General features: G+C 34.0%; 4 protein-coding genes across 6 annotated transcripts; 3 read left to right on the top strand and 1 right to left on the bottom strand.

Annotated features, from left to right (window-relative positions):
- Positions 1-4,960: 4,960 nt before the first annotated feature.
- On the top strand, positions 4,961-6,887 carry LOC131631948 (serine/arginine-rich splicing factor RSZ21-like). Of its 3 annotated transcripts, none has more exons than XM_058902710.1 (6): positions 4,961-5,235; positions 5,442-5,541; positions 5,809-5,897; positions 6,001-6,238; positions 6,364-6,480; positions 6,583-6,887. In XM_058902710.1, exons 1-6 carry the CDS (start codon positions 5,139-5,141, stop codon positions 6,587-6,589), a joined length of 648 nt encoding a protein of 215 aa, XP_058758693.1. In that variant the 5' UTR covers positions 4,961-5,138; the 3' UTR covers positions 6,590-6,887. The 3 variants fall into 3 exon arrangements, with proteins under 3 accessions (XP_058758693.1, XP_058758692.1, XP_058758691.1); XM_058902709.1 differs by having other exon boundaries at positions 4,963-5,235; positions 6,364-6,490; XM_058902708.1 differs by having other exon boundaries at positions 4,964-5,235; positions 6,364-6,486.
- A 946-nt stretch (positions 6,888-7,833) lies between these two features.
- On the top strand, positions 7,834-9,242 carry LOC131631947 (uncharacterized). The gene has a single exon (XM_058902707.1). It carries the CDS (start codon positions 8,090-8,092, stop codon positions 8,960-8,962), a length of 873 nt encoding a protein of 290 aa, XP_058758690.1. The 5' UTR covers positions 7,834-8,089; the 3' UTR covers positions 8,963-9,242.
- Positions 9,243-16,372: 7,130 nt separating this feature from the next.
- On the top strand, positions 16,373-17,328 carry LOC131631946 (uncharacterized). Its single transcript, XM_058902705.1, has 2 exons — positions 16,373-16,891; positions 16,954-17,328. The coding sequence occupies exons 1-2, from the start codon at positions 16,373-16,375 to the stop codon at positions 17,326-17,328; spliced, it is 894 nt and encodes a 297-aa protein (XP_058758688.1).
- A 290-nt stretch (positions 17,329-17,618) lies between these two features.
- Positions 17,619-22,002, bottom strand: LOC131631957 (spermidine synthase 2). Its single transcript, XM_058902721.1, has 9 exons — positions 21,507-22,002; positions 20,276-20,352; positions 20,037-20,159; positions 19,614-19,718; positions 19,155-19,227; positions 18,800-18,871; positions 18,517-18,712; positions 18,038-18,164; positions 17,619-17,949 (listed from the first exon to the last, which is right to left on the bottom strand). The coding sequence occupies exons 1-9, from the start codon at positions 21,694-21,696 to the stop codon at positions 17,884-17,886; spliced, it is 1,029 nt and encodes a 342-aa protein (XP_058758704.1). The 5' UTR covers positions 21,697-22,002; the 3' UTR covers positions 17,619-17,883.
- Between the last annotated feature and the right edge of the window lie 1,024 nt (positions 22,003-23,026).

Here is a 23,026-nt window from a genome sequence, read left to right as displayed (position 1 = left end):
TCATAAAAGAAAGACTAAGGGGACTAAGGAGCACCTATCACTTAAGATTGATATCAGCAAAGCTTATGATAGATTGAATTGTGGATTTCTAAAAGAGGTGTTAAAAAATTGGGTTTTGCGGACAGATGGATCCACTGGATGATGATGTGCGTTAATTCGGTGCATTATAATGTTCTTATAAACTCTGCGAGTGTTGGACCAATTGAACCAGGAAGAGGGTTGAGACAAGGAGACCCACTGCCTTCGTATATCCTTATGCTTATATCAGAAGGTCTTTCGGCCCTTATAAAGGGCGATGTGGCGAATGAGAGATATTCATGGGATCCAAATTTGTAGAGGGCCACCAAGTGTGTCCCATCTGCCTTTTTACTGACGATTGCTTTTTATTTTGTAAGGCCAATTTATCTTAAGTGAGAACTCTTATGGGTTTACTCAAAACTTATGTTGACGCGTTAGGGCAGGAAATCAATTTGTTCAAGTCCTAAGTGTTCTTTAGTAATAACTTGTCAGGGATGGCAAAGGAGGATCTTGCTAACATAATGGGTATTCGACACGTCTTGGGGACAAGTACTTATTTAGGATTACCTTCTATGATTGGTAGGAGTAAGAAAGCAATCTTTTCTTTCATCAAGGACCAAATATGAAAAAGAATCAATTCATGGAGAGGTTAGTATTTATCTAAAACTGGTAAGGAGGTTATGACCATATATTACGAGTGTTTATATTCTTCCAGATACAATGATTAATGATATTGAGAAGATGTTGAAGCAAGGTACCTTCCTAGAACCTCTTTCTTTAATGCTTAATCGGGGTATAATCCTAGCTATGTGTGGAGGTGTATTTGAAAAGCTAGAGAAATTCTTACACTTGGTTGCAAGTGGAGTATTGGGGATGGATGTAGAATCAATGTGATGAATGAACTTTGGCTTCGAGGGAGTCGAGAGGGTTGTTTAAGTGGGCCACATAAGCAAGGTGCGTACGATATTACAGTTAGAAATCTCATGCTTACCAATGTTAAACAATGTGACATGAGAATTTTATGTGATATTTTTTATTATACAACAGTGGTGGATATTCTTCAAGTGTTGTTGGTGGAGGATGTTAGAGAGGATATATTGGGGTGGAGGGAAGAATAAAGTAGTAGTTATAGTGTGCAATTAGTTTATATGGTGTGGAAGAATGCTTAGAAACATCATACTACTCAAAACAACAATGATAATTGGAATATTATTTGGAGTATCAAAGCACCGGCTAGAGTGAAACATCTCTTCTAGAGGATTTTTCAGGAATGTTTGCCTACCCGTACGCATCTTCAGGAACCACACATTCAGTGTACTGGAGAATGCGCAATCTGCGATAATAATAACGAGGATGACTGGCATGTCTTCTTTGGTTGCCCAACTTTTAGTTAAAGTTTGTCAAACGCCAAGCAAATATGGTTGCTCACTCGTTAGTGAAGGCTGCCAATTTATAGGCTAGGCATAGTATTATGCATTTAATTCCTCGTATTGAACTTTTGATTATGAATAAGGAAATTTAGTTTTGCTTTGATAAAAAAATGTCTTTTAAAAATTTGTTGAGGTTTCTAATGAAAAATATGTTGAAATGTAATTTAGATACAATCATTTGATTTCAGTTTAATTTAGTCTTGTATTTTAGTTTAATTTCATTTTGGGTGTTAGTATTTATCACTTTTATGATTAAGAGAAAGTTTGTTAGAAAAGTTAGTTACAACTTCTCTATCTTTCTTTCTGCAATTCTTTCATCTTCATCTTCAAGCTTGTGCTTCAATGGAGTTGTAACTCCAATAATTGGTATCTAGAGCTCCTGTTCAATTCACAAGGAAACACGAGTGTACGTGAGTTGCGTGATTGATTTTGTTCCTCAAATTATACTGAATTAAAGATAGAAATTGAAGAGAATCACATTTCTTAATTATCAGGGTTTAGGAAATACGAGTGTTGGTGAGAATTAAGCGATTTGCACAAGAACAAAGATTAACAGAGGAAACGGTAGCTTGAATAAAAAGCTTCCAGTTTTGACATAAATAGGTTAAATCAGTGGTCAATTCAGATGCGCACGTTGTTAGCCACTCAATATGTTCTGATCTCGTTAATGATGGTTACACACTAGTTATAGAGAATGCAATAGAAGCGCAAAGAAATGCGCAATGTGAAACATGGAAAAAGGATCAGAAGGCATTATTTTACATCCATCAATGTATGGATACGATGGTGTTTGAGAAGATTGGCGACTCAACAACGGCGAAGGCTACGTGGGACACACTTGTGTAGTGCTATGGTTGCGACACATCAGGGAAGAAAGTAAAGTTGAAGTCTCTATGCTAGCAATACAAGAATCTCAACATGAAGAAAAATGAGAAGGTGTGTGACTACAACTCTAGAGTGATTGTGATCATGAATGAGATGAAGGCTTATGGAGAAATGCTTTCTGAACAAGTAATTGTTGAAAAGGTACTAAGATCTCTTACTCCTCAGTTTGATTACATAGTTGTAGCCATAAAACGCTCTAAAGACACCAGCACCACGAGAATTGAATAACTTTATAGTAGTTTAGAGACACAAGAATCGTGTCTGACTGAAAGGAACTCTAAAAGGGAAACATAAAAAGCTCTAAAACCTTATTTTGTCAAGAAAAATAAGAAGCAAGCTTGGTTAGAGAATAAGAAAAGAATGTTGGTGGTGCTCAAAAATCAAAAGTCTCCAATCTAGATGAGAAGAAACATAAGAATATTGGTGGTGCTCAAAAATCAGAAGTCTCCAATCTAGATGAGAAGAAACATAAGAATGTTCAGAAGGGAAATGAGAAGTTTGATAAGAGAAAGGTTCAGTGCTACAACTGTAATAGGTTTGACCACTTTGCTGTCGATTGTTGGTAAAATAGAGAAATAAAGGATGAAGAAGCCAGCATAGCCAGAGGAGATTATGAGGATGAACATGTGCTATTGATAGCATCTGAGAATGAAGGTGGGAAAATAGTGGACTGGGGGTATATGGACATTGACTGCTCAAATCACCTAACTAGAAACAAGCAATGACTGATTGATTTTTAATCTGGTAGAAAGACCGAGATCAGATGTGTTGATGAAGAGTATCTGAATGCTGAAGGAATAGAAAATGTCAAAGTAAAATTAAAGAATGGAAAAACTGTACTGATTAAGGATGTATGGTATGTTCCTGGCATGAATGGAAATTCGACGAGTGTTGGTTAACTGCTTGAAAAAGGGTTTTCTATAACCATGAAGGACAATTTCTTGAAGTTGTATAATTGTAATCAGAAGCTGATTATGTAGTATGAACTAGGAAGAAACAGGACATTCAAGGTGAATGTTGAAACATAAGACACTCAATGCATTAGTGCAACTAGTGTTGTAAAGGAACATGAATTATGGCACACGAGATTGGGACATTTGAACTTCAAAAGCTTCAGGCATCTGATTTCAAAGAATTTGGTATATGAAATTCCAAAGATTGTGGCCCCAGAGAAATCATGTGATATATGCATGAAAGGAAAGCAACCAAGATTGCCATTCTCAATAAAAATGCCTCTCAGAGCAACCCATGCTTTAGGTGTGGTGCATTATGATGTATGTGGGTCATTTTAGGTACCTTCACTTGGAGGAAATAAGTACTTTGTGTCATTAGGGGGTGAGTTCACGAGAATGACATGGGTGACACTCATAAAGTTCAAACATGATGTGTTTGCTATCTGATCCTATGGTGGGGATCAAGGAGTGAGATGAACCAGAGTGTTCATAATTGGTACCACAAGCAAGTTGAGTAGGTGTTGAGTACATTTGCATAAGTGTCATATTGTATGAATTGTTGTTGATGCGGTGTTGGATGAGAATACTTAATATGTGATGTTGATTTCATTAACATGTGTATTTATTGTTCTGTGATGTTCTACTTTGCCTGCCTTCACTGTTAATTATTGAAGTGTATTCTCACCCCTTTGCTTTAATGTTGTCCACCATGGACAACTTGTAGATACCTATGAATAGTAATTGCTGAAATAAGTGGAAAATAACTTTTGGAGTGATTTTAGTTAATTTATCATTTTACTAGTTGGGTCTTGCTTTGATCATGTAACGTCGGGATGGGAACATTTGCTTTCAGTTGTTTTGTTTTGTTGAAGTTTACTATTTATGTTTTTGTTGAGATTTTAAAGTTGTTGAGAATTGAATAATATAACTCCTTGTTTATGTTATGAAGTTGATGTTTATGAGACAAAATGTCATGAGTTGAAATGTTTTATTCAATTATTTCGATGTTGATTCTGCTGCGATGATACCCTAATTGAAGGTGAGCATGCAATGACAAATTTTAAATGTGCTGATTTAACCCGTGTTACAAAATAGACTATGTTTGTTGTGCGTGACACCCTAAATGGTTTGCATCTTGTTTACTTAAATTCTCGATATATTGTGTATGAGGTTTAGAGTGTTACACATCACATATCACAACGAGTATTTGATAACTCAAATCTTTACTCCTCTCTACGACTTCCAAGGAAAGTGTGTTGGAAATATGGCGACGATGATACTCGAGTCCTAAACATTGATGGCAGTGTGTTAACAAGTCCAGGACAAACAAGTCATGGTGGTCAGATGCACAACTATTAACAAGTCCAAGACAAACAAGTCACGGTGGTCAGATGCGCAACTCAAATGATCAATTTCAGTTTCGTTATTATAGTAGTGAAGACTTGTCAAACATTTATTACATGCATTAATACAACTCTACTAACAAACATTGCTCTCTATTGAAACACGAGAATCAAGAAAATCAAATATTTTTCTGATTCCTTCCATGTCATTCAGTTAGTTTTAAAAGAAACATCAATATTTCATCATTATACTAACCTATTGGACCTTAATCGAAGTTATCGAGTTAAAGATTAAAACATTTCTATCCACCACATTCTCAAAAAAGGAAACTCTTATGCGAATATCCTTATCAAATTAAGTTCTAATCATAAAGAATCCCTTGTAATAATGCATGAATAACTGTATTATGAGAATACACCAACAAATCTGTGGTGTGTATAAGCAAAAAGAAGGAGTGTAATTTAGAGACTTTTACTATTGGTCCAAAGTCAAAAACGCAGCGTCGAAAATGTTAGAACAAGAGATAAAAATAGAATTTCTATGGCATAATCACTTCCTAATTTCTCCCACGATCATCCAAAATTCTCCAGAATTCTCAGTTACAGGTGATTATTGATCTCTTCTTCACCACTCTCTTCTAACTCCGCATTCGAAACTGTAACAATTGCTCCATATTCTTCTCAAAATCTCTATTACCCATGCAACTTATTTTCCCAAAATTTTATTTCAAAAATGAATTTTTCATGCAAAATTTCGGTTTTTGTTCACTTGGGTAACTTTTTCACTCTTAATTTTTTTTTTTTTTTTTTAGGTTTTGGAAGAATGGCTCGGGTTTATATTGGGAATTTGGACCCTCGAGTCACTGAGAGGGAACTTGAAGATGAATTTCGCTTTTACGGTGTTCTCCGAAGGTAATTCTCTTCTTTACGTTTAGGAATGATAGCAATCAATGTTACATTAAAATAATGGTTAATGACTGAGTTACCAGTTAATTACTTAGATCAAGTGGGTAATTAGTCAAAAAAATAGATTTTTTTAATTCATAATCCTTTTTTTAATTGTTAAAAAAAGTTCATTGTTTTGTCTAGAATATGTTGCATTTTGTTTGTGTTACACATTTTTCATAATTTGTTCTGTCATGATGTGTTGTAAGTTTTAAGTTAATTTTTGCCATACAGTGTCTGGGTTGCCCGAAGACCGCCAGGATATGCGTTTATCGAGTTTGATGATCGGAGGGATGCCCTTGATGCAATTCATGCTTTAGATGGTCAGTTTGTGTTCATGTTTTGTCAATTTGTCTCTCCTTTTACTTTTTTGTGTATCGTCGAGATTTGGGATTATCATAATGTATGAATATGAATGTTCTATAGGAAAAAATGGTTGGCGTGTAGAGCTTTCTCATAATTCTAAGAGTGGAGGAGGAGGCCGTGGTGGTGGGCGCGATGGGCGTGGAGGAGAAGATCTAAAATGCTATGAATGTGGTGAGCCTGGACACTTTGCCCGGGAGTGCCGTTCACTCGGTGGATCACGAGGCCTAGGTGGAAGGAGGCGCAGTCCTAGTCCTTATTACCGGCGTCGTCGAAGTCCAAGTTATGGTTACGGCCGCAGGTATGTTGTTACATTTTCATAGGCTTTTATATGAATATCATTTCCTGGTAGCTAATCCTTTATTGATATATTCTTCTTGTCGTGTTTCCTTTGGTGTTTTTTATTTTCCTTTTTCATTTTATAAGGAGTTATAGCCCTCATGGGAGATCCCCAAGACGACGTAGCATAACACCTCGTGGCCGTAGCTACAGCAGGTCCCCTCCATACCGTTATTCTCGCCGTGATTCACCTTACGCCAATGGGTACGAGTGAGTAAGTTCTACTCAGTTTCTTCTGATGATATGATGTGAGTTAATGAATGACTTGACAACTTATCATCCGTGTTTTTTTTCTTCTTTTTCCAGAGATTAAGATCAGAATGTTAATGAAGCAAATAATGAATAATTGTCGTGGAACCCTCTCTGCTATAGTGTAGTTTTTCTAGGATTGGGTGAGCTTACAACAGACATGGTAATTATGTTTGATAAGGGGTATTGCTAGGTACTTGGATTTTTATAGCACTTGCAAAGAGTTGTAGCTGCCAAAAGGGTGCCTTGAACTCTGTTTTGTCGCAGTTGTCTTGTCTCTCTTCTGCATACTAGAACCTGAAGGTTGTTCTAATCTTCCCTACTTTAAATATCTATATTAAGTTGTGTTGATTGTTTGTTTATATGTCCTTTTAGCCCACTGCGGTGATTTTGATTTATTGTCATTACCAATGGTTCCTAAAATGACAACATTTATGTTTCTCTATTTTGAGGTGTGGTTATCGGCCAAAACAGCATTGTTTCGCAACTAAGTACATCTTCTTGTCTGCTTCTGTGCTGCATGCTTCCACAATCGTCTCATCTTGTTGCTTCTTCATATAAGTTGACTAAAATCGCAAGAAATTTTTTGTTGACCCTTAAGGACTACAGCTGCATCCTCCTTTTGAATTGAAGAAGTTTAAGGATGTATAAGATATAAACTATAGGTATTGACTTGCTGCATCTTCATGAAATCGAATCAAACTGGGATTTGCTTAGTGACTAGCTGCATGTAGTGTCTACTGGTTCCAATTCTGCATACTGATTTGAATGTTTATCCTTGTTTCGACGGTAGTCTCCATGGTGCACCATTGGGACTGCAATGACCAGCATCTTGGTTGTGTGGGATCAGTAAGTTTGATTCTATTTAACTAAACGTGCAGGAGCTAAAGTTCCTGCATCACCACTTCGGCCATGTCTTCACATGCTTCTTCTACATAGAGTTTCATGTCTGTCACCTTCAATTACTGGGATCAGTGTGACTAAATTTTTTCCATCTGCCGTTCTGCCTTGCTTAATGTTGTTCGTCATTACGCCGAATGGTTGAAATTTGAGGAATTCATCTTCTCTTGGTCTGTTTTTCCTTGCTGACTGTAATTCTGACTTTTACCCTCATGCATGCCAGAATACTTTTCTCTGCATTCAACTTTATTTGTGGAATAGTCATGCTTTATTTTCAGCTTCATGATAGAGTTTTTAAATAATGAAAGAAATAATTTTCTCAAAGCTATATATTGTTGTAAAAATAGTCATTAATATTGTTTTAATTAATAACCATTTTCTTTTTTTTTATTGACATTGTCAACAAAATTTATTAACAAAGTTGTCAATGGTCAAAATGGTAATAATGACTTAGGAACCACACACTTGGTTTGCAACACGCCACCCACAATTTTCCTCATCCACTAAATATATTACCAAGTCATGAGTCAAAATCTTCTCATTACTCTCTGCTTCCAGTAAAAGAGAAACACAACAAAAAACTAGATCTAAGAATCTTCTCATAATATTGTTCCTCAAGCAGAAGCAGAAGCTAGAGGTATCTGATATACTCAAGGAAGCTGTTATGTTATCTGTCAGAAGTTTCAACTTTATCATCTTCACCTTTCTTACCTCTCTCCCTCTCTTTTGTATGACAGTTTACTTTGAAATTCAGTTTCAAGAATTAGTTGAAACTTTTTCTATTAATATTCCAGACGATGTTCGCTATGGATACTTTAATTCCATGCTAGATCGTATGAATAAGGATTATAATTACCTTAAGTTGATTCAACTTGGTTTGGTTTATATATTTCCTCTCCAAATTCTTGAGTTTGGAACTGCAATTGTTACTGTAGACTTAGCTTCGAAGCTAAATACTCAACAAGAGAAGAAAATGACCCTTAAGGAGATGTTTGAAAAACCTATTGATTCAACAAAACTAAGAGGCTCATTTCTAACTTTTGTCTATGTTGTTTTCTTGACAACTACTCATCAACTTGGATTACTATGGATAGTTATAAATTACCATATTTGGTTGAAGGATTTCAGTTTTGTGGTTTTTCCTGTGATTTGCAGCTTGTTGTTTGCAAAGTTGTTAATGATGTATTTAGAATGGAGTTCTATGTGGAATATGAGTATTGTAATCTCAATTTTGGAGGGTATATATGGTATTGAAGCATTAGCACTCTCTATTAATTTTAGCAGAGCCTGTCACAGAAAAGGGCTTTTTTTGATGCTGATTTTCTTTGCATGGGGACAATTATTAAGATTTTCTTGCTACTATATTGGAGGATATGAACAAGGAAATGGAACTTTTATACAAGTTGGTTTGGTCTGCATGGTGATTCCATTGAAATGGGTAGTTTTCATGATATATTTCAATGATTGTAAGGAGAGATACTTGGAAAAGAAAATGGATGTGGAATCAGGTAAAGATGTTAGAGTTCCTCAGAAGTAAGATTGAGCTAGTTTTCTGGTTATGCAGCCTACTTAATATGATCAAATAATAAATGTTATCAACTAATGTTATGTGATTGGTTTGTTTATAGTTGCCATGATATTAGCTGCATTCTATTGCTATACTCTTGATAATGTAATTCCCTATTTTTCTCATGACTATCCAACAACCTCCTATGATTGTTGGTCCTCTTTCTCTCCTTGTTATCGGTCTCGTGAAGTATACTCAGATGTCAGATTTTGTCTATTCCAATTACTATACTCTTTTTCTTCTTTTTAAACCTTTATTCACATTTTTTGAGCCTTCTTCCTATAAAGAGGTTACTTTTTGCTATGACACAAAAACTTTTTACTATGCACAAGATACATACTTCGGAGCTATTAGGATTATAGTTACGTGCGAATAAATGTGATGCGGTGTTGCAAGTATTTAGTACGGCTGAGCGCAGGGGTGGAACTGTTAGGTTAGTACTCCAACGTCCAAGTTAGTTATTGAGTTTAAAATTTTCAAAAAATAAAGTATGAAAAGTGTGTATGTATCATAAGTCTTACGCATGTAGAAATTTATATATTTGAATCAAGTAGTCATTAGGCTTAGGCTTTCTTGAAACAACAAGTGGGCCTCATTTATTAGGCTTTTGACCGAATCAGAACAGTTGCCCCTAAGATTTGCAGTGATGTGTTGAGTGGTACTGATGATAACTTTTGCCTTTAAACTGCGCTGCACATTTTCTTTATCATCGTTGGGTCAAATTTTTTTCAAGTTTGTTTTCTACAACACCATTAATTTGCATGTAGGAAAAATCAGACCTCCCTTCAAAGTCCTTCAAATATAACGATTCATCCCTTTTACGAAAAAATTCATTTTCTATTTTCACAAATTATACCCTTCTCCATCAAAGTATAGAGGTTCGTTTAGTGAATAACTTGAAGTCACTTTTCCTCCTCGGACGATTACTCTTTAACAAAAGTTAGACTTAGATGTCATTTGCGATTAATTTTAAGGTTTTGTTACTTAGAAAATAAATTGCATTAGTATCTTTTGAGATTTGAGAAAAATTAGCAGCGGTAATATAAAAACAATAAAGTAAATCGCAAAAAATAAAATAATTAAAGGTTTAGAGAGATGACACAAATGATTTATTCAAGTTCGGCAGAATGTTGGCCTACTCCCGTTTTCAAGAGATCTTTTTAAAATTTGGACTCTAAACTTGAGTTTTTACAGGTTATGTCCACGGACCTTGATACAAGTTGAACTTGAGATTTTACAAAGGCTTATCCCTAAACAAAATAAAAGTTTTTACCCAGGCTAAGCTAACAAGTCGATTTGAGATTTTTCAGGCTTATCTCAATAACCAAACACAACTTTTTCCAACAAAGCTATAAAATCAAAACAGAGATTTTATGACTGATTTATCTCAAAAACAAAACTCGATTCCTCAAGAGTATTACAACCTTGAAAGTTATAACAACAACACGACACTAATACAATTTCTCATAATTAGCTTTTCACTTAAAGACTAAGGCAATTTAAGTGAAAGAAATATTTTCAAAGAGAAAGAAAGAGGGATAAATTTCAAAGAAAATAGAGAGCTTTGAAAAATGGTGTGTAATGAGGAGATGATCCTCCTTTATACAGGAGAAGGAAAATTCAATAAAAGAAAAGATTCATTGACACTCTTAATGACCCAATCGATTGGCTCCTAAATTCAATCAATTGAATGAGTGAGATAATCAATTATTCTGGTCCATTTTGAAAAGTTGGGGTAAAGAGATGTTTCCAGCCATTAAGACTGTCACAATTGATTGCTCAATCGTTTAGGCCTTTTCCAATTGATTAGCTTAGAGATCCAATCAACTGGGTAATTAAAGAAAACTTAAAACAATAATCTGACAATTTCCTAATTGAATGACTTAGTTTTGAAAATAATTTTAAGAGTTATGGTATTTAAAAAAGAGTTCCAAAACATGTGTGTGTGAAAGCATACACAAAAACAAACAACAAACATGATATCAAGACGAGTTAACCAACTACTCTACCTTCTTTTTCCCCTTCTCTTTCTTTTCTTTCATTATTCCCACCTAGGTCCCCGACTTTGGTTGCTTGGCTGGGATAGAACCAGCGCTTAATAAGTAAGCGGCAGTTTAACGAACCCCTAACCTAGGTTGGAGCTATGAAGCTTACCTTATTTATTAGAAATAAATTTATCATTTCAGCTTGCTGAATGACTTAGCTTTGAAAACAATTTTAAGAGTTATGATATTTAAAAAAGAGTTCTAAAACATGTGTGTGTGTGTGTGTGTGTGTGTGTGTGTGTGTGTGTGTGTGTGTGTGTGTGTGTGTGAAAGAAGACACAAAAACAAACAACAAACATGATATCAAGATGAGTTGCACTGAGATAGAGAATAGAGCCTGTCATACCTCAATATTTACTTTCTTCAACTGGTTTTTCATTTTTGTCCTTGTCAAGGTTGCATAATGTTGACATTGGGGTTGCTGTTATTTTGGACTTCTCCTTGTAAATATTTAGCTTGATTTATGAAAGTTTCTTCTTTAGTCCGATGGACTTGAAGCTCTAGGAAATATCGAATCTCCCTCATCATTGACATTTCAAACTCATTGTGCATCATCTCAGTGAATTCCTTGCACAGGGATTCATTAGTAGCATTCAATATGATATCATCAACGTAAATTTAAACTAATAAAATGTCATGTTCGATTTTCTTGATAAATAGAGTTTTAACAACTTGTCCTCTTTGATATTTGTTTTCAAATTAGAATCTTCTTAGAGGATCATACCAAGCTCTAGATGCTTGTTTCAGTCCATATAACTCTTTCTTAAGTTTGAAGACATGATTTGGAAAGGTTGAGTTGATAAAACCTGGAGGTTGATCAACATATACCAATTCTTGAATGTAGCAATTTAGAAAAGCACTTTTTACATCTATTTGAAATCATTTGAAATTTATGATACTAGAGAAGACTAATAACATCCTTATGGATTCTAATCTAGTTACACGAGCATAGGTTTCATAGAAATTTATTTCGTCCTGTTGATTGTATTATTTCACTATAAGTTTGACCTTATTGCTTAAAATATTGTCATCTTTATTCAGCTTGTTGCGAAAGACCCATCTGGTACTAATCACTAGATTCACTTAAGCTTTGGGAACGAGTTCATAAACATTGCTTCTCTCAAATTGATTTAACCTTTCTTGCATATAAAGAGACCAATTTTATTTGATGATAGTTTCATCAATTTTCTTTGGCTCAATTGTGAAACAAAGTCCACAAGGTTACAGACCTTGCTATGGGAGTGCTGAGATGAAATTCTCTTAGAAATAACTCCATTTACATTTTGAATGAGACGGTCTTTAATGGTCATCCATTCTTTATATGGACATGGATTCTCTAATTTGACTTCTTTAACTTGAATATCTCCATTTGAACTTCAACCTCCTTTTGTCTTTGATATTTTTCCTTTCCCTTGATCATCTTTCAAGGATGTTTTTTCAGGTATACCTGCACAATTAACAACCTCTACTTCTACCGACTAGGGGTTAGTTCATAAAAGGTAATATGTATGAATTCTTCTATAGTCATGGTTTTTTTGAAAAGAATATTTAAAAATAGTTTACATTAATTTTTTAAAGGTCATGCATATAGAGGACTTAAACATACTCTATTATCTTTGTTACACAACTTCCTTAATACTTTATAACTTGTATAATAACACTTTAATTAATTAGAGCAACTAAATGGTAAGATTAAGGATCTTACCAAAAATCAAAGATTCAATGATTTTGTATTGTTGTTGTCATGCGAAGAGATTTCTTCCCTCATAAGAATGGAACAATGGAACATGTTCATTTCTTCAGTTATATGACATGAAGAGCAACCGTTGGTATCATCATCATCATCATCATCATCATCATCATCATCATCATCATCATCATCACAATTTAACTTTTCTATCTTTGGTACCCAAACCTTTTTGGGTTCTTTGATGTTAGTGGAATATATATTATGAGCAAACATCTTTCTCTTTTTACCTTCACAATGTTCTTTATAAAGTATGAAGGAGGATGTCCTTTTTTGCTCTCATGCTTTTCTCAATGAACATAGTAATATGACCATCTTTATTACAATAACTACATTTTAATGTTTTGCATTTAAATGTAGTTTAGGTTCATAACCTTTTTTACTCTTGTTTTGAGGTTCATAACCAAGTCCAACATTATTGTAAGATGCCTTTTGGTTTTCTAACAAAAGATTCAAGTTGTCTCTTCCTTTAGTGAATTTATCAAGTATGTATTGAAAATCATAAATTTTATTTTTTAAATGTCACATTGATCATACTTGATAGATTCATATAAGACTTCGTGAGAAAAGGAGGAGATTTGAATTAGATCATCTTGTCTCTCTTTTAAGTTTCTCTATTTCTTTCAATAAGTTTTTATTTTTCAATTCGAAGGAAGAAATAGTGCCTTTAGAGGTAGAGACAATTTGTTCTAATTTAATTGTTTCTTTAGTTAGCTTTTTACATATGCAAAAAGATCTTGATAAGAAAAATAAGAGGTTATCTCTTCTTCTTCATGATTTTCCATGAGACACATGTTTTCTTTTTCCTCGTCAAAGGAATCATTGTAATCCTAAGATATGTAGGCTATCTTAACTTCTTTCCGCGGTTTCTTGGATCCTCTCTAAATTTGAAGGCAATTTGGTCTTATGTGCATTTCCTTTTCGTATTTGTGGCATGTGGCAATGAAAGATCATATTTCTTCACTTTACTCCTGAAAACTTGAAGTTTGTTAATGCTACTAGGCCTAATTTCACCTTTTACCCTTAATAATTAAACAAACTTTTATCTGCTCCAACTATGAACCATTTTCATGATGCTAGTCATGTCCTAAAATAATTGAAGTCTTGTTATAGCATAGTGATATATTTCTACTAATAAATTCAAAAATTCAAATATAAGGTTATACTTAGATGCAGATTGGAATGGTTGCCTTGATTCTAAACAACTTGTATCAAGCCAATACTTCTTTTTAAAAAGTTCACTTATTTCATGGAGGACTAATAAGCAATTGATCGTGTCAAGATCTTCAAGTGAATCCGAGTACAAAACATTAACTGTTGTAATTTGTTCAAAGACTTAAGAGTTAGGAATTCTGTTCCTCGGGGAACATATGTTGAACGTGATGTCCTAGATAACTTGTTCGACAAGTTAAACCAGAATCACCATAATTAACACAATCTAACTTGTACATGTTGATGGAGCAAAAAAGTAATAAAGAACACAATAATTGATAACCTAGTTTGATGCAACATCACCTACATCTAGAGGGTTGGCTTCCAACCAAAGAAAGGAAATTCACTATTAGTAGCTTAGTACATTTAGTCTTATAGGAACAACAAGCCCTATGTTGTTCAATGCCTCTTCCTAACACTACCCAATGAATCTCTATTTAGCTCCCCCCTTAAATATGAGAAATCCTATCACTTTCTCTCAATCACTAAACCCTAGTGATCAACCTCAACCAATGTGAATGTTCATTGAATTATAACTCAACTAGACAAACCTATAACTAAGCCAAGTAACTAAAACATAGTGTGGTGTACATACAACAATAACAAGGACTCAAATAAACCCTAAGACTCTAAAGATCTTCAATGCATTTCTTTCTTTCCAATGTAGGTTTGAGTTCCTTATATAGAAAAAGTATTTTGGGCTTTTCTCCCTGGATATTAGATTTGATTATATCCAGAATAGTTGCAAAATCAGTTGGATATGATTTATTTCATAAATCTCTCCAACAATAAGATATGATTTGGATTATTTCAAATTCAAATTTAAATCTGATTTGATCTTCACACTTGTCCAACAAATAATATAATCATATTGCTAAAGAAAACAATAGAACTTGATTGAATTTTTAATTAAAAAATATTCCAAAACGCAACACTCTAGCCTATTGAGCAAGACCCAAATGTCGTACCTACATGTTGGGATATCGCATCCAACACGTGTCTCTTCTGCACCAAAAAAATAGATTAACACAGTTGGGAAATCTTGAACACTTCTCCATATTATTGTTTTGCATAATGAAGCCAATCCAAAAAGAAACAACAAGGTTGAATGCATTAGAACACCAGTTCTTTACTGCAACAACATAAAACTCCACACCGCAAAAAATACAGTCTTTTATGAAAGAACAAAAAAATTTGAAATAGAATATCACATTGTTTAAGAGAAGATTTTTCACAAAATCTTTACTCCCACAACCAACCTTTTAACATTTTGCTTTCAAGTTGACAATGCTAGATATACACAGGTCCTAACCTTGTGGGAGGGTATTACAAGATAGTATAATTACTTCAAAAGCAAATAACTATGAGGTAATGACTTGTGAATCAAGAAACAACATTGACAAAGTAACTAACTGAGTGAGTCTAACTCTAACTGTGTAACTAACTAATGCTCTCTCCATCCTATAATGAGTGATTAATTTGGAATAAAATAGTGTCAAAAAATGAGTGACTAATTTTAATTTTCAATACACTTTTTTCAATTCTACCATCTAATTAATAAAAATCTCATCATTCCTAATACATAATAAAAGTATTATAGTAAAAACATTATTCTCTCTCTTGTTTTAATACACTTTTTTAATCTGTGTGAAATTGTGGACTGCGTCACTCAACGGAGAGTGCATCACTCAATGGAGAGAGTAACAGTTTGTTAGGACACTTGAGAGGTGATTGCCCACTACACTATGCTATAATATGTGCTAGAACATAGTTTTAAGAGTGCTCACTAACTTGCTCTATATGTAACATCATACTATTTTGATTGAATAATTCAATAAAGTTTTCCTTTTCTAACCATTTTTCTAAGTTTCATAAAAATTGTCATAAAAAATAATTTTATAGTTGAACGCACAATTTTCATTAGTAAAAATATTTCTAATATGTTACCTAAACCTCTCATACAAAATAATTATTTTATATTTATTTTATTTTTTATAAGCCCTATACACTAATTATAACTATATTATATTATAATCTTAAATATATTACATATAATTAAAAAAAAAACTTCGTCTCATTCCCATTGCCTGTCAATATTTAATTCTTATCAATAAATATTCCTTTCTTTATTGACATTATCAACATTATTTATAGACAAAGTAGTTGGACTATCAAAATAAATTATCAAAGTGGAAATCACCCAGAAACCACACTTTGCAACACCAATTTTTCATCCACAAAAGTTATATGACAAAGTCATAAGTCAAAGTCTTCTCATTACTCTCTCCCTCCAATAAAAGAAGATAAACTAAACCAAAAAAAAAAGTATCTAATTAAGAATCTTCACATAATATTGTTTTTGAAAGTTCAATAGACATGGAAAGTGAAAATAATGACATGAAGAAGGAGAAGCAGAAGCTAGGGGTATTTGATATACTCAAGGAAGCTATTACCATATATGTAAAAAATCTCAACTTTATCTTCTTCACCTTTCTTACTTCTCTTCCTCTCTTTTGTATAATGGTTTACTTTGAAACTCAGCTTCATAAAACCTTAATTGAAACTTATTATATTTTTGTTAATATTCCAAAGGAGGATATTCTCTATGGAAACTTTGGTTACATGCTAGATCTAATGAGTAGGGAATATTATTACCTTAAGTTTATTCAACTTGGTTTGATTTACATATTCCCTCTCCATGTTCTTGAGTTTGGAACTGCTATTGTTACTATAAATTTAGCTTCAAAGCTAAGTTCACAACAAGAGAATAATGATATGAGTCTTAAGGAGATGTTTCATAAACCTGTTGATTCATCAAAATTGAGAGGCTCATTTCACACTTTTGTTTATGTTGTTTTCTTGACAGCTACTCACCAAGTTGGATTACTAGGTATAGTAGTAAACTACTTTTTGTTCTCAAGGCATTTGAGTTTTGTGGTTTTTACTGTGATTTGCAGCTTGTTGTTTGCAATGGTTTTGAAGATGTATTTGGAATGGATTTCTACTTGGAACATGAGTCTTGTAGTTTCTGTATTGGAGGTATTTATGGTATTGATTCATTAGTACTGTCTGTTAATTTTAGTAGAGGGTGTCATAGAAATGGGCTATTTATTATGCTGATTTTCTTTGTATGGAGACATTTTTTGAGATTTTCTTGCTACTATATTGGAGGCTATCAACAAGGAAATGGAACTTTTATACAAGTTGGTTTGTTCTGCATGGTGGTTCCATTGAAATGGGTGGTTTTCATGATCTATTTTCATGATTGTAAGGAGGGATACTTGGAAAAGAAAAGAGATGAGGAATTAGGCAAAGATGTTAGAGTGCCTTAGAAGTGAAATTAAGAGGAAATGTCATTAAGAGGAAAGAGAAATTATTAATCAAATTTTAAAAATATCTTTTAATCTCAATCATTAAATATAAATCCAATGATTGTTATTAGATTCTCATATAAGTTACTCATTCTCATACGATATGTTATATATATAACACCACTTATTTTAATTAATGCAAATGATACTAAATGAAAGAACCTGTGATGCCAAAATCAATCAGGACACACTCCAAATCAGAATGGATTTCAATCTAAAAGATTTTTGTTTAAACAGATAAAAAGCAACCATTTTCATTAAACAAAATTTTCATCCGCCAGCTAATCATAATTCAACATTAGCTATCATGTTAATGAAAAAATTATTGATAAATGAATCCATCAACTATGTCACTATCACCTACAAGACATCTCCTGAAATAAACAAACACTCTTCAATGTCAAATTTAACCACTGACTTATTCCTCGGTCCATCGATGGATGACCAATCCAGTAAAGATGAATGCTGGACTTCAACCGCCGCATGAGCTCCTTTGAGCTCTTGCGAATCATTTTCTCAATTTTCTTTGGAACCAATCTTCCTCTTTGCAAACGACGGCAAACAGAAAGCTGCTGTATGAATCTGGCAGTGAAGGCAGAGATAGATTTAAGTTTAACAAGTAAAAATTAAAGAAAGAGGGAAAATGCAAAGGTTGGTTGGAGAAACAGACCTCAGAGTTGTAGAATTTGAGTGGTCTTGCTGACTTCTGAGACTCTTTTTGATCAATGGGATTCACCGGACGCTTGAAATCAACAAGAGGTCCCTCCGTTGAGCAAAGCATAAAACCAATCATCCCACTAACACGAAAAAAAATAAAATAAATATAAAGATGGATTATCGTATACAAGATATACCATGCTGTCAAATAGCCGTCATTTATGGCTTGAGGATTCTTTCCTAGCCTCTATAGGCCGTAGGACCTATTATATCTACCATGTTTATGGCAAAGACCGTAACACCGTGTTTATATGGCCGAATTTTGGCTTCTTCTGTAATGTCATTGGCCATTAATAATACTGATTGTAGACAATCTCATCTTACATTTGCAAGAAACTGGTTCTATGTCTTGAACATGTGGTTTTTATCGCCAAGATTTCTCTTCTCAAATAAGAAAATAGATTACAAAAAAACATTTAGAGAAAAACATACCTAGGGTATGTAGGAACTGTAGTCCAAGCATAGTTGACAGAGCCTTTAAAAATATGTCGACAATTGGCTACAATGTCCTCAATTATATCCATATGAAGCCATATACTTTCTGCCTGTGTGCACATAACTCCTCCTGGACGAAGAGCCCTTGCCACCGACTGAAAAAACGGCTTTTCAAAAAGCTCCTGAGCAGGACCTTAAGGATATCAAATGTGACATTAACTTCCCTTTAAAAATAAGTTAATATCCAGAAAACTATGATGTTATTACACATGTAGCATACCGATAGGGTCAGATGAATCCACTATAACTGCATCGTAGGTTCCTTCTGGAGCTGCCTTCAAAAATGCAACTCCTAGACCATTGTGCAAAAAGTCATCATGAGATAAATATGACTTCTCAATGAAGAGTAAATCAATTACGATTTAATATAACGCCGTAAATATATTTTACATTATCAATCAGTTATAATCATTAGAGCATTATAAACATTTGACTTTTATCATAACTTCTCAATAAAGAGTTAAATGATTTATGAGTAGTTGTGAATTGTTGACATTGTGAAACTTTTTACACCGACAATGTATCAAAACTAAACTCAAATATTTAAGGGAAATTATGAGAGTTGGTGTTTGTACCATCACCGATGCGAAGTGTCACGCGTGGATCGTTAAACCCTACTGCAACTTCAGGGAAAAATTGTTTAGAGACCTGCACAAAGTGAAGAATTCAATATTTACAATGAGTACTACATACTGCATCTAGAAGCCACCGAGCAATAGAAAAATCTACATCAAATCCGAAAGTTTGGAGAAAATTAGAGAACAAATTTATGTACAATATTAGCTTGCCAGCAAAATAACTTAATCAATATTTTAAATTGCAGTTGTGGTCACAGCAGTGTCACGATGTATGCAATATCAGATAAATGAGGTTGACGGTCCCACAATTATCGTTGCAATTTTTTTCTGCGGATAATCCAAAAACCATGACGTTACAGCCGTAATTACAGATGTGGACAATATTTTTTGAAATTGCTATTAAGCTTTAGTTAGAGGCAGGAAAGAACATAGTAAAATTTTGTGTGGCGTACTCACTTCAACAACCATATTGTCAATTTCACAAATGTCTATCTTTTCAATTGAAGAATGACGTGCTACTTCCCGCAGGACTCCACCATCACCTCCGCCAATAACCAAAACCTGAGAGAAAATTACAGTGAAAATGAAGTACATAAGTTCAGAGACTAAAGAAACAATTTAAACACAAGTTATGCTTGGATAAACGAAAATATAAGTTTTTATCATATATAAATGCTGATGTATAAGTTATTTCTATAAAAAAAATGATTAAATAAAGTCAAACTATTTTTAGATAAACTAGCTATAAATTGTTTTCATGTCAAAAATTGTTTCCATAAGCTTTATCAAACAGTCTCATAAGTGCATACACTAGTAAACAAGTGAATCAATATAGACTCATATGCTAAAATTTCTTTGACGCATAGAAGTGTCAATGACCTTTTTGGGATTTGGAATAGAACATAGAGGAAGATGAGTGATCATTTCTTGGTAAGCACATTCGTCCCTTTCTGTGAGCTGAATAACTCCATCCAAAACAAGGACTTTACCGTATGTTGATGACTGCAAAAGACATCACGGCATTGCATTGAGATTATAGATAGGATACAAAACATGGTATAGAGAAAAATGTTATTGTAATTTCAAAATTGACTGGAACTGGAACATCATGTACGTACCTGGAAAACCATGACTTTCTGGTATTCAGACTTTCCTTGAAACAAAATCTTTTCTATCTTCAAAGAGTGAGCTTCTCCTACAAAAGTACAACCACATTTCAATTCATGAGTTTACTCTAAATCGAAAACAAGTGTGGAAATAGCAGGAATTGGTACCAGAAAAAGAAGATGATTTGACTTCACATCACACCAAAGTAAGTTTAAACTACTACATGTTCATATGTCAAAAAAGAAAACAAACATAACCATTACTCCACAAATTATGCAGAAAGATAACACTTAAGATTATAGGTAGGAAAAGAAGTTGTTATAAAATAAAAACCACAACAAAATAGATTGCTCCATGAAAGCATTTTTGAGAAGCTTGATTGATACATATATGTGCAAACATTGGTAAATGCCAAACAGAATTATAAACAAAAACTCAATTCATTAGACACTAGTTTTAAAAATCAGAGTGAAAAAAGTTGGAAATTGAATAGAAACTGTTGTTCCAAGCCTTCGCAGGGCCCACGAAGAAGACCCAATAACAAGTATTGAACAAAAAAGCGCACGGAATAGGTGGATCATCATCCCTACTGAGGACATCCAATCACGCCCTCCACTACATCTCTCACCGTGGAATCTAATCAAACGGAAACCAACACTAGTCGCCGAATCACACACGGACAGGTTTAACCGCGCATACTATATAAAGACCAGATCGCGCCATCTCAAGTATTCAATCATTCCCTCTCTAAAACTACTTTTCACTCAGTGACTGACTTGAGTATTGAAGTGTTAACCTTGCAAGTTCATCCTCTCTCCACCGCACTGTCTCGAGTGTTAGAGTGCTAACCTTGCAGATCCATCTCCTCTCCACTGCACTCCATTATACCGGAAGTCTGATCTGACTTGTCTTAGCTCTATTACATTATTTCATCACTTATCTCTAGTTCCCAAGTGGAAAACCAAGAGAAAAAAGATAACTGAATCATAAAAATCAAACAGATAACCAAATCCAAACCTCCTCACACAAAAACAAACACCACTAGAGATATAACGAAAGCCAGAAACCAATACAAGTTAACTTTTCCATAACTATACAAAACATAAACCAACAAGTTTAAACACTATAAATTTCTTTTCTTTACAACTAAACCTATGAAGCATTAACTCAAACACAAACAATGCAAGGCTTAATTTTTTGAATCAAAATGCAAAAAGAGTATAAAAAAAAAAAAAAACTAACCAGGCCACATTGGGCTAATTTCAGAGAACCACCCAGGAATGACAGACGAAACACCATTCCCAGTCGGGTCCTTATCACCCCCATCAACATCCACGTAAACAGTGTTAACAGAAACATCATTATTCTTTTCATCACCATCTCTATGCTTTTTCATGGAGGATTCCATTTCCACCACGCTCTCAGCAGCCATGGCGAAATAAAAAAACTCTTTTTCTCTGAATTATCAACTATGCTCTGTTTGGATGTTAGTGGCTTATTGATTGATTGAGATATAATTGGAGAAATGGAATATAGAATAAAGGGGAAAAGGGTGTTGTGTGGGTCAGATTGTGGAAGGGAAAGGAATCTGCTTTTGGAGAGATGCGGTTGAGAGATTGCGAGTTTCTGAACACTGCGTTGGGATATTATGCATGTTACGTGTTTTGTTCTTTCTGACCGAAAAGATGAACCGAAAGTGATAACAAGTGTGGAAAATAGTGGTGAGGAGGAGGATTCTCCATAGCATAAAATAAGTGAGGATTAAAATAATAAATTAATTACTCCATCAAATAAGATTTCAATCACAAGTAACAATATAAAAACGGTTCACCCCAATAGCCCAATAACAATTGAATGAGATAGTGGAGTCTCTTCCAACTTAACCAGATATTTGAGTTTAAATCAAGTTTCGATAAACATAGTGAAATGAATTCTCATTAAGTAGAAGAAGATTACAATGGTGGTATATATACAAAATAAAAAAGTGTAGTGCATGCTAACTCTCTACACCATAGCATACTATATAGTTTTTTAGGGTGTAAGTAACTAACTTTAACAATTTTATAACTGACTCAACTAACTTGTTGTAACTTCTCTTCTACAGTTTTATTATCATCATCGTCATACTTCAATATCTGTGAATAGGAATTAGTTTAAATATAATTATTTAGTGTAATTACCGATATAGCCCTGTAACCTTTATATATACGAGAAATAATAATGAGAAAAGTATGAAGCCAAGAATTATTGACATGGTATCAGTAGGTTTTCGATCAAACCTGTGAGTTTTAGGTTAATCTTGGCTTTATTCAGCGTCACCCCACTGGGTCGCTCTTGAAATCGTCTCGGTAGATCTCGTTTCTCGGTAATTGAAATCATCTCGGTTCTCGGTAATCTCTTCCAAGATTGCAATTCTCATCTCGGGTGCTTACAAATCGTGTTTGCTTTGATCGTGTTATCGTATCGGTGTCGACAAGTATTCTGAATTAGGGTTTTGACTCGGTGTCGGCAAGTATTCTGAATTAGGGTTTTGACTTGGTGTCGGCGAATATCCTGAATTGGGGTGTTGATTTGGTGTCGGCAAGTATTTTCTTCAGTGTTCCGTTGGTGTTTCTTGTTTCACGTTAACAAAATTGTTACGTTAACAAAAATGTTCTTAAGTCATCTCTGATATTATGGCTTCCGAAGAAGAGATAGATCATATTTGTGTTCGTTTTACCGGAAAGAATTATCTTGTTTGGGAATTTCAGTTTCGGATGTAT

The sequence above is a fragment of the Vicia villosa genome, unplaced genomic scaffold (genome assembly GCF_029867415.1).
Source record: "Vicia villosa cultivar HV-30 ecotype Madison, WI unplaced genomic scaffold, Vvil1.0 ctg.000888F_1_1, whole genome shotgun sequence".
Classification (NCBI taxonomy): domain Eukaryota; kingdom Viridiplantae; phylum Streptophyta; class Magnoliopsida; order Fabales; family Fabaceae; genus Vicia; species Vicia villosa.
The sequence above is the reverse complement of the archived record's forward strand: the minus strand, read 5'-3'. Positions and strand labels throughout refer to the sequence as shown.